General features: G+C 38.6%; 1 protein-coding gene and 1 long non-coding RNA gene across 8 annotated transcripts in view; one reads left to right on the top strand and one right to left on the bottom strand.

Annotated features, from left to right (window-relative positions):
- LOC146514693 (uncharacterized) overlaps positions 1-12,329 on the top strand; it is a 332,360-nt gene that overhangs the window by 173,198 nt on the left and 146,833 nt on the right. The gene's annotated exons all lie outside the window — the stretch shown is intronic.
- tcf4 (transcription factor 4) overlaps positions 1-12,329 on the bottom strand; it is a 249,336-nt gene that overhangs the window by 27,525 nt on the left and 209,482 nt on the right. For all 7 annotated transcript variants that reach the window (XM_085166088.1, XM_085166086.1, XM_085166089.1 and 4 more), the window contains 2 exons: positions 10,092-10,171; positions 9,679-9,888 (listed from right to left, as the gene is read on the bottom strand). In XM_085166088.1, the coding sequence (XP_085022214.1) occupies positions 9,679-9,888; positions 10,092-10,171 (290 nt within the window). The remainder of the gene's footprint in view (positions 1-9,678; positions 9,889-10,091; positions 10,172-12,329) is intronic.

Here is a 12,329-nt window from a genome sequence, read left to right on the forward strand (position 1 = left end):
TGGTTTACACTGCGTGAGGCTTTGTGGTTAGGCATTCAGACGGTACTGCTGAAGGAAATACAGTAGCAGACTTTGTCACACCCAGGCTGGTGAATGTTAAGAAGTTCAAGTTTTAAAAGTTCCCAGATTTATAAAAATAAATAAATAAATCAAACAATAAGCTGATGGATAATGTCTCAGTCTGACAGGCACGTGTACGTTTGTTTTCGTTTAACTATTTGACAATCATTGATATGCAACACATTTCCATCACACCTATTAAAGGCTAAAAGGGTTTGTTTGGCAAACCTTTAGGCAAAGAATTACAGTGTAAAAATTCTACATTAGTAACAATATAAGGATATTGGAAACATTTGTTTTAATGTCATCCTAAAATAATCTTACCAGATTTTATCACTGCTCCAACATTAATTCCATTATTTTATGTACTGTATAAATGTTCTTGCAATGAACCAAGCAAACTGAGAGTCAGAGACAAACATAAAGGCAAAGGTGCTGAGTACCTGTCATCTGCAATGCTACTGATCAGTGGGATCAGTGCACTCTTTTAAAACAAGTGTGCGAATCCAATGATTGCGCAGGAAGATGAAGGAGAAGAGAAAGAAGAGAATTTCTGGGTCACGAGATGACACACATTTCTCATGCAGTCGTAAACAGGAGGGAGAAGTCTGCCCCTGCTGCTGCGGTCACAAATCCGAGAGAAGGAAAATAAACTTTGCATCTCTGTAAATTGTAATATTTCACCCTGCATTAGTTGGATTCCTGCAATTTCCATTTGTCGTTTTCAATTATTGTTGAAAAGCAAAAAGAAAACCAACTCTGCAAGATAAAATTCAGAGCAGGAGAGGAGATAACATAAAGCAGGGTGTCCAGTGTGGTGTCCCCAAACTTAGCATGTTGGTAACTGCGTCCTCTTATCTTATTTTTGTTACAGTCGTGTTTTGTTAGATTTTAGTGACTGAACTACTTGGTTAACCTAAAGTTAAAAAACATTAAAAGGAAATCTCTTCATTTGTTGCTTCTTTATGATAAAAGTGAAAAAAACAAACAAACAGAAAACGAGAAAACATCTTCCAGTAAATATAAGAAAAAAGAAAAACCCTCACACCTCTGTGACGTGTTTTTAAAGACATGCTAAATCACTGTGAGACCCAAAAGTAAACCACTCGGTTACAATGCAACACTTTTCTGTAGCTGTGATACATATTTGCTAATGAAACTGTAAATAAACTTGAACAAGCGCACACACTGCTACACATACTGGAACATTGAACACAGCCTTTCCTCTGTGCACACTGAACGTTTGACAGAAAGCACCTGCAACATCAACACACACACGCACGCACGTACGCACACACACACACACACACACACACACACACACACACACACACACACACACACACACACACAAGACTGCTATTGACATTGGACTTCCACAGGGGAAACTACAGTGACATTTTCCAGTGGTGTGACATGTATGCATTTTTTCCCCAATTTCCATTTAATTAATGGAGTGAAGGACGACAGACTCCTTGTCACTTAAAATGCCGTTTAAATATAAGACATGAAACAGAGGAAAATAGGTGGACAGAAATGGAATTATGTCATGTGGAAAAATGTTGTTCTTGTTATTTTTTCCTCTTTTGGAGCCAATTCCATCAGGATGATCTGTTATTTCTGTTTAAAAAATAACCCGACTTTTTACTTGTAGTCTTAAGTACTTTACCTTTAAGATACCAGCAGATAAATTACAAAGAGAAATGTATGTAAATATTTAACAGTTACTGTGTTTAAATCTAAAAGTGCAGCTTCACAGCTTTCACCCTTTAACTTTTTAAATGTAACTTTCTTTACGTTATATGCACTCTTGATATGTACTGCTTCTTTAATAGATTCAGTGTATTTAGCTACATGTATGTAAGATTTTCAGATCTGAATCTATGACTACTACTACTACAGCTACTTTTTGCAAAGATGTTCATACTGTTTAAAATATCTTTTTTAAAATATTTTTTCTTTTTCCTTAATTTATAAATAAAATATAGATTTGAATATAAAAGCTGATGAGGTTCATTTATTTTATACATGTAGTATTTTTCAATATTAAGCATACTTGCTATGTTCCTATTACTTATTTGTAATATGAGTATTTATTAAACAATAAAAAATGAAATTGTTGTCCCATTTGGATTTTCATATAAACATGGATGAGATTTATGCATGTTCCATTGCTTCTGCTTCAAAACTATGTTGTATCAAGTAATTATCCAGGTTGTTACAGTTTATTTATCTAATTATCTTCATGAACAAGAGGCTGAACACAAATACCCAATGATCATAACCTCATTCTCTCATAAATATTCATAATACACTGCAGAGCTGTTGAACAGAGCAAAAAGGCAAAGTGTTTTAACCCAACTTTATGACCATATAAGCAGGAAGGAAACTACCTATGTTCTTTTGAAATAAATGGTAACCATATTTAAAGCATTTAAACATTTTTTCTTTTCATTTCAGTTTTTTGCTGTGCAGTCAGCACATCACTTCCATTTTTACACCTATTTTGAGGCATCATGGCCAGCAGTATGGGGCCACTTGGACATTACAATTCTACTCTATGTTATAACTGAAAATGCCATTAAAAACCAGGCACATTAATCTGCTCCAGCCTCGACTCTTCTGGGAAGGTTTTCCACGAAAATTTTTAGGCCACAGGGATTTGTTGGAAGCATACCATTGTCTAAAAAAAAACCCACGGTGTGCCTTAACATGGAGATTCTAACTACTATTGTAAGGAGGTAAATGGGGGCAGTAGATTTCTATCAGCTTATATGAATGAATTTAGTGTTGCAGATTATTAAAAGACATAAATGTGTTTCACAGCACTGATGCAGATTATGATCCATTTCACTTTACTGTAACCCTGCTTAATGGAGAGAGGAAGAGAGGCTTTTCTCTCTTAACCTTTCCCCTCTTTTTAGAGACACCCTCAGAACTGAGCCAGGATGCAGTAAAATAATGAGCGTGACTTAAACACATCACCGGCAGGCAGACTGCAGAACAGAAAACAAACTCTAAAACCTTCAGTGAGAGTCTGGGGAGCACAGTCTTTTCTTCCTCTCCAATTTGTTTTAAATCAGATCACATTTAGTTAAATGTCACATCACTTTGCTGCTCATCTGCTTTGTTGGCAGCATGCAATGATGGGATCAAGCTACTTTGATATCAGCCCAGTGATGGTCCAAGATCATTTAAGTCACTTGAATAACAGCATGCCTAAATGACAGAAGGGAAAACGTTGGAACCCATGAGCTAACTTCTGTCTTTACATATTTTAATTTGTGTGCATGATGCACTGATGCTTATGTACTGTATATGTCTCCCCCTCTCACATCAGTCTACCACCTGTTTTCCCAGAGTTATGACCTCAGCTTGCAGGCGTCTCTGCCTAACACTGCCAAACTACATACAGCTGTGAGTATGTGTATGTGTGTGTGTGTGTGTGTGTGTGTGCAGCAAGAGAGAAAGAGAAGTAAGTACATCTAGACAGCAACATCAAAACAAAAAGGACAGAAAAAATATGTAATAATGCAAAGTAAAATGAGACAAAGGTGTGTGTGTGTTTGGGAAAGAAATGATTAAAAACAGACACAAAACAGAGTAGTCACATGTGTAGGGGAGTAAATGGAAAAAACCCCAAAAACAAATGAGAAACAAAGAGTGAAAACAGAAGAGGAGGGGGACTAGGAAAAGAAAGACAGGAAAGGGAAGAAAAAAAATTGAGGAAAAGGGTGGGAAGGGGAAGGAAGAAAGGTAGGTAAGGAGCGATAGTGCATGCATGCATATAGAAAAAGTAGTCAGTCTCAGTGCAAAGACAATGGAGTCATTTTGGAGATGACATCACCCCTTCCTCTCTCACTTGTTTCTTTTTTTCCCTGCATTTCTATGGAGTCACTTCCTTTCAAATTTCCTGTTTATGCTGTACACACACCAATAAATTTCCACAATGCCTTTGTGGCTAATTTTCCAGAACGTTCATTAAATTAAATTATGAGTACATGGAGTTTATTTGTCCAAACCTATGACAATATCCCTTAACTATATTCAATGGCAAGCTAAGATGTTTACAGGAGAGCCTGGTTTTATTACACAGACCACAATACTCGCCTCCTAGGTCACAGTCTTTGTCAGTCATGCTTCTATTTGCTAAAAATAAATCCAGCATTGATTAAATCAGCATTTTGCTGCTGTGGCTTCAGAGACGTCCAAAAGGTGTCCTTTGCATCTGACGCAGCGATGTCTTATTTTAAGAGACAGTTTTCAGAAGCAAACAAGTCCACATGTGGAGTTTAAAGGGTTTATCAGCCGGGGAACTGGAGTTTGAAGCTTCAACACTGTGCTGTGAAGTCAGAAGCTATCTTAGATGGATGAAAGTTGGAGTACTAAGTTAAAAGCTAGCAACACTAGCAAGTTTGATTAGCAAGCTGCATTCATAAACAATATGGCTGCAAAGAAGAGACACAATAATTAGTGCTAAGGTAAAAGACTAGAACTGAGAAACTACCCAAAGAGGGTAAGACTGATTTTTGTACCACACTGTAAATTTGGGCATTTTAATGCTTGAGTCTGTGGAGATTGGCTCACTTTTGAAGGCAGCCTAAAGTGACAGCTGGAGGAACTGCAGTATTTGTTGACTTCATTTTTTGTGCTACATTTCGCTCACTTTTTACTTCTGCTTTCACTCACCTGTTAGCTTTGGTCACTAAAAACAACTTGGTAAACTTGAGGCTTGGATGTATATTTGCCTCTGGAAACATTAGCACCATTAAAAATTTATCTAGTACATTGAAATGTGATGCCAACAGGTTACAAGCGTCCATATGTGACAAGTTTTGGACTGAGAGACCTGTTATGGTACAGATGCCAAAACACACTGTGCATCTCTGTAAGACACCAGCAGCTTTGACAAAATGCAAGAAATTGACACCATGGGAATAAAAAATGGGCTGAAAGTTTACATCTGTTCAGACAAGTGAAGACTTTCAACACAATACTTTTCAAAATACTTCACACTTATATCAATATTGAAGATCGCATTCATCACACAGGTAGCTGCGAGAGAACTTTAAGCCAGTTAACATCTTATAAAAAGGTCTCAATTTATTTTCCTTCGCTTCTGCAGAAATGTCCAATAAGGACTGGTTTACAATGAAAAGAAACAGTTCGGGAGTCCCCGTGAAGTGATGTGACCCAGTCAGAGGGGGTGTGATGTGTGCAGTTACAGAGCTGCTGTGTTTTCAGTCTTACATTAATGAGTCTATTTTTCTATCAGCCAATAATCCAAAGCCTGAATAAACACACACACGGGTCCTAATGACAACACAGGGAGTCATTTATGAGCTTCTGTGTGCGTGTGTGCTTTAAAGAGCCCAAAAGTAAACACTGTTTTTCAGCACTCATCCGTCACTTCATTTTCATTCTCTTTTTCTACCGGCTGCTTACATATAAAAACAAATCCAAAATGTATTTGGATTAGTTTTGCTATTAATCCCAAAAGTAGTTTAGAAAAATATTAACCTTAACAAGAAGTAAACGCCAAATGTTTTCCGGGGCTGAAATTCCAAATCACTTTATGAAGCATAATGCCAAGTTTGTATCTGGGGACGTCCAAAGAGCAAAGAAGTGCTTAGAATGATCTCCAGATGAAGCGGAAAAGTAGTTTGCAAGTATTTCCCTTCATTTTAAGCCAGCAAATTTAATAGCAAACTTAAAATTACGTCACGTCAAACGCATTTTTTCATGTCTCTTAAGTCTAACAGAAACTTTTAAAATGTTTCTTAGAACTTAAAATCTGAATATTAGCCAAAGTCTGTGAGTAGTTTTTTTTTCTTCTTAAATATATAAACAGAGATGTCATTAAGCTTCCTATTAATTTGCAGGATTTACCATTATTATATCATCCTCTTATTGACTTCCTTTAGCGTACAATTTAAATGTCTTTTGAAATCAGAATACCAGGTAAGTAATGAGGTAATGAGGTAATAGTCTTTGGCGCCAAAGAAAAACGATTACAGGTCACCAGAGAACTTCAGTCTATACACCTAAAAACCACAAACCAGGCGAGAAATTTGGGTGTAGTGATGGATGCAGACCTAAACTTAGAAAAAACACATCAAGACAATAACAAAATCAGCTTACTATCACCTCAAGAATATATCAAGGATAAAAGATCTGATGTCCCAACAGGACCTGGAAAAACTAGTCCATGCATTCATCTTTAGTAGGCTTGATTACTGTAACAGCATCTTTACAGGTCTACCTAAAAAATCAGTCAGACAACTACAGCTCATTCAGAACTCTGCTGCTCGAGTCCTCACTAAGACCAAAAAAGTGGACCACATCAGTCCAGCTCTGAGGTCTTTACACTGGCTGCCTGTCCGTCAGAGGATAGACTTTAAAGTTCTGATGCTGGTCTATAAAGCTCTGAATGGTTTAGGACCAAAATACATCAGTGACCTCCTGACCCAGTATGAACCTTCCAGATCCCTCAGGTCATCTGGATCCGGTCTTTTATCAGTTCCCAGAGTCAGAACCAGACACGGAGAAGCCGCATTCAGCTTTTATGCTCCTTATATCTGGAACAAACTCCCAGAAAGCCTCCGATCAGCTGAAACACTCAGTTTATTTAAATCCAGGTTGAAGACTCACCTGTTCTCAGCTGCATTTGAATAAAGCACCAAATCCACACTTAGGCTTAAATTTCAAAACTCACATTTTAACTACTGATTTTATCTACTGTTCTGATTTTATCTGTTTTGATTTTATATACTGTTTTGTTTGTTTGTTTGTTTGTTTGTTTGTTAATTAGTTAGTTTGTTTGCCTGTTTTAATCAATTTTAAATCATGATTTTTATTGTTTTTGTTTCTAATGTCTCTGTAAAGCACTTTGAATCACCTTGTTGTTGAATTGTGCTATACAAATAAACTTGCCTTGCCTTGCCTTGCCTTACCAAACTGACCTATTTGGTTTTATTTTGGTAAAAACTATTTGATGAAAGTAGCTGCATAACACTAAAACCTACCTGTCAGTTTCTCCACAAATACTATTCCCAAAACTAGTTTCTAAACCTGAACATCAAGCTAATAACCCACAATTCACAGGTTACAGTAATTTATTACTGTACAGGTAGAAAGTGACAAATTTTTTTTGCCATTGTCGGCATCACACAAAATAATGGGTATTAAAAATTTACTGACTAATGACAAATGTGACCATTACGTTGAGCAAAGTTTGTGTGAGGTCCCTTTAGGCAATCATTGTATGCACGTTTCATTAAAATCTGACTAATACTGTAGGAAGGAGTAGCGTTTCTAATGATTTGTGGATGGATGGACACACGAAGGATGCCTCGCCCTTTTCTCTTCACGATGCTAATGGCAGTGAAATGGTGACTTTCTTCGTTTGTGCCCAACTTTGGTCCCAGCCAACATGCCTTCAAAGCACAAGCTAAAAGAGGGAAATGTCCCCAGTAGATCAGCAGATCAGCAGCTAAGACTTCTCTGCACAGCTTAAAAATGACACATCCTAATTTGACTCATTACTAAACACTTAGAGGTTTATTAGAAGCATTTGTGTGTGTAATCTAGTTCAACAGTGCTGCACTGGGGCTAGCCCTCCTCATGTGATGGATGAAAGGTTTGAAACACTTTGTACACCAACAACTGCTGTAATGTCACCAAGTAGAATCAAAACTTTCTGTTTAAGCTTCATAAAAACAGAGGTTGTTGTGTTGGGTTAAAATAGGCTGCCCACGTGTTCCTAATAAAACGCATGGTGAGACTAAAGAAGCAGGAAGGACAAATAAAAATACGACTGTACGCAGGAAGACCGACAAAACTGGAGGACACCTATGAAACTCTGAGCTGCAGTATAGAGAGACAGCTGGACAGACATGCGTGAGAAGAAGATGATCTCTAGGGGAGCCGGCCAGCACACACACCAACGCACACAAACACGCCCTTCAACCACAGGTGCTCTCCATTTAGAAAACAACACTTCAAAGTAAATACTTTAACAAAGAACAGAGACAGAGGGACAAAGCTCCTGAACTACTGTAGTGGGAACACAGCAAAGTGCTGCTGGCATCCCCTACAGCCTGCTGTGCTCATTACAGCCACAACAAAACATTGTTGGATCAAAAACACTGCCCAAAAAACAGGCCTGCAAATGAGGAGTATTTGCAAACTTTGAAAACTAAAACATGATGTCTTCAAATATCTTATTTGTTTCTCACATAATACATAAATACAACTGTGGCGGTTTCAAAAAAGAGAAATTATGTTTTCTATTACATTTTGTTTTGTGGAATCTCCTTAAGGAGAAGAGGACGAGGTGGTCCTCAAAAACGCTGAAATCTGTTTGCGGAAGCCAGCCGAGGGGCAGCCAATAGGAATAAAGGGAGCTTATAAGAAAGGGGCCTTACAGGGACAGGAGCTAAAACAGTTTGTGTCATTACTTAAAACAACATAAACGGCCATCACAAGGTAAGTAAGGGTTTTTTTTTATTTTGAATTACGCAAAGTCTAAATATAACAATGTGGAGCTGGAAATGCACATAATTTGACTTTAAAGGTATTATTGTAAATTAAGATATTCCATATGGTGTCGAAGTGGACTCAACATAAGTTGAAAAAGGGCCATGCTGTAATTTTTTGTAATACCAATTTGTACCGCAGGATGGCGCAGTGAGTCACTGAAGCCCTTATTTACCCATGTATGTCACTGAGAGCACATATTTATTGTAAATTCAAATATAGATGAAGCCGACAAAGCCTGTTGAAGATATGGTGGTAGCAAAAGTTAACAGGCAGTCCACGCGCAAAATCGTGTTAAAACAATGCCCCCTGGTGGTGAAGGTTTTTGTTAAATTCTGCAGAGGGTGATTACAAAAAGCACCTTTAATGTGACTACAAGTGACAGGAACTTTGAACTAACACACAGAAAATAGCTCATTTCAGATACTGCCCGAGCTTTAAGACGTAAACAACGCAGGTTTGGCTGAAGATGTTCAAGCATCTGGAATTGTTTATACTGTGCACTGTATTTTATAATGCGCTTTCTCTCGCCCTCCTACATCTCCTTATGTCACACAGCTGTTTTGTTCTTTATGTTTATTGTTTCAAGTTGAAAAAAGGGCCCCAAAGTCTTAAATATGGAAAACATTACTGCTGTCTCACTTCATGTTTTCAGTTTAAACCTCCTCTCCATTCATGTTTGCTCTCATCTCTTCCTCACATTTTTTCAGTTGTGTGAAGTTTCACATTTTCCAAGTGACTTTTAAATATACAAATCTGGTTTAATTAACAGCACAAAAGGAAAGGCTGTTTTTAAGTTTTATTTTTAGAGTCCTGGGAGCATGAATCAAGTTTCATCAAATATCTTGTAAGCCTGTTTTTTAAAGAATCACATGCCTCTGATTATCTGTGTTGAAGTAACAGAATTTCTGTCCGTTTGTAAGATATTCTCTTTTACTTGTAGGGTAAAGTCTTTGGTGAAGCTCCAGAACATTTAAGCAATGCTTTCTCTTTAACTCCTACAAGACTTGACTTCACAATGTGCCTGGTTCTACTAACCATGACATCGCCACAGCATAGACAGAGTAACTCAGGTCCTACCATGAGGGAGTGTCTGTTAGCCGATAGCAGCCCCGTTCCATATCCGCTGCCCAGAGCACCCATGGCGCCGTTGTGCGTGTGTGCGGCCCCGATTAGGCCGTGCATGTCTCCGTGACCGCTGGCCATACCCGTTGACGGTCCCACCGCGTGGCTCCGCAGTACGTGAATGGCATCGTCCAAACGCTCCAGGCGGTCTTCGATGCGACTTTGCTGCAGAGTGAAAGGACAAAAAGAGATAAGAAACCTGCTAAATGTTCCTTTAAACTGTTTTTTTTGTGCAGGACATCTCAAAACCTTGAGAAACAAAACTGCTTTCTACCACCTGTGATGGGTAATTAGGAGAAAGTGGAAAAATACGGTTTGGGGTGAACTGACCGATGATCACAGGTGTTTTAGTGTATGTGTGTGCTCACCAGAGAGTGCAGTGGAGCCTCGTAGTTTGGCGATGATGCTCCCTGCCCGCCATTCCTCGACCAGACGGCTGAACTGGCAGCTAGGAGAGAGGAGACAAGGACACATCATGTTGAGATGGAGAGGTTTGAGGCAGATTAAAAGCAAGGGCAACTTGAGAGAATTCAGACCAAAGGCGGATATGAGTAGGTGATCGGGATGGGAATTCAACTTTTTTTCTGCTTTTTTACAGTTCAAGCTGACATGTCTTCATTTGTATGTGTTCTTTGATAGACCCAGTGCATGCTGGATACACACCGACCCTCCGTGACCCTGCAGAAAATGGCTGGATGTCCGTGTGGAATAGAGCCAAAACCTCTGCTTTTATATGTCAAAGACAGAAGCCACTCGACGTGCAGCGCAAAATGCCAGACAAAACGTCTTTACACACGAGGAGACCCTTTAATCGTATCCACTCGTGGTGCTCAGACATAATAGGCACAGAGACGAGGAAGAGGAGACAAAAACAAACCAACTCATATCTCACAGCAAAAATGCTAATATCAGGCTTTTGTCTTTGAAAAGGTACAAGTGGTTGATTAGCATGGGCCCTCTGCAGAATAAACAAGCTTTGTGTTCCTGCTCGTCTCTGCTTTTGTGCTGGTTTTCGCTCTGAAGGGCCGCATCTGAATCGAAAGGTCTCATTAGCTGGTAGGCAGAGGAGACACAGCGACTTGTGCGAATTTACATTAATATGAGTTTCTGAGAGACGACAGGCCAGTATGTGTAGTTCTTTCAACAGATGACAGAAGAGACAAGAATGGGCTGTGGCCGGTGAGCATGTTAGCCAGTTTGGAACGTGCGAGCGCTAGAAGAAACTGGTCTCACAGAAATGTGTAAAATGACCATGTGAACCACCTTCACCATCATTTAGTTGCATTTAGTCGCAACTTTCAGAGGTCAGCTTGGTTAGGTGCTTTAACCCTTTTTTGCCTGACACTGAACACGTCCATGAGAGCACTTTTACATGCTGTAGCTGCTATGCATCAATACAACTGTTATATCGCAAATTTTAACAATATGTATGTAATCCAGCTTCCTGTAAAGGAAACAAGGTCTTGAGAGCAGAAGTTTCTAAATTTGGGAAGTCTGTTAAAGCTTATAAAAGCTTTTTTTTTTGGTCAGATTTGGATCTTTTCCTAAATCTGACCAGGTTTTGGTGGTACCCAAATCTAACCAAGCATTGAATAATCTTGTCATATGGGCTATAATTATTCCTGAAACAATTTAGTGATCAATACAGTTAGCAAGCAACCAAAAGGTTGCTGGTTCAATTCCAGACAAAGTCACAAATCCCCTTTCAGGGTTGTATTGGGAACTGTAATACTCCGCCAGAACAAACATGGAGAAGCTAAAAACAGCTTGTTATTGTACCTTAAGGGGCTTTTTGGAAAGTGCTGCTGTTGCACCCAAGCCGGGGCTACTTATTTGTGTTTTGTACTGTAAAACAGTGGTATAAAACCTGATAGCAACACTGAGTACAGGTATGCCCAGCAAATTCATATTTTTATTAATATCACTACACACTTTGAAATAAGGTGACACTTGAATGTCACATTTCTTGTCTTACTGACCACTCAATGCTTTAGCTATCTCACATCTGCACCTATGGTCATATTGGCATAAGAAAAACCTCAGGAAGGTTAATGCGTTAAAGTTCTTACATTGCTAACTTCAGCTCCCAAAGACACAAGCAGAATAAAACTTGTCCAAATTAATTTGAATGTCCTTTATTATACCTTAAATAAAAAGGACATGAAAACCTTAATATCAAAGACTATTATCTCTTGATAATCCTCCTTAAGAAACAGTCTAGTATCTTCTTGTCTCTCAGAAAGGGGAATGTAAATACCTTGGTCCAATAATCAGACCTAGGCAGTGGTTTGGTGGCAGAAATATAAAGATATTTCTGAGAGTACAGAATTATACTCAGAAAGGTTAGGGAAGAGATGTATGGATACCATTTGACTTCTGGAAAGTACTTTATACTGTAAATAAAAGTCAATCTAAAAATAGACATTAAGCTACAGCAGATTTCTCGATTTAAAAATTCTGAAAATTCTGCTCCCAAGACGCTGTTTGCTTCAACAAGAAACTGGATTACAAAATGATGGCTAGCAATGAACAGAAGTTTTAGTAACATGGTTTGGCCACCAGGCAAAAATCTATCTTGAAGTCATGTGTGAACATGGAGGGACTGA

Source organism: Neolamprologus multifasciatus, chromosome 7 (genome assembly GCF_963576455.1).
Source record: "Neolamprologus multifasciatus chromosome 7, fNeoMul1.2, whole genome shotgun sequence".
NCBI classification, from domain to species: Eukaryota; Metazoa; Chordata; class Actinopteri; order Cichliformes; family Cichlidae; genus Neolamprologus; species Neolamprologus multifasciatus.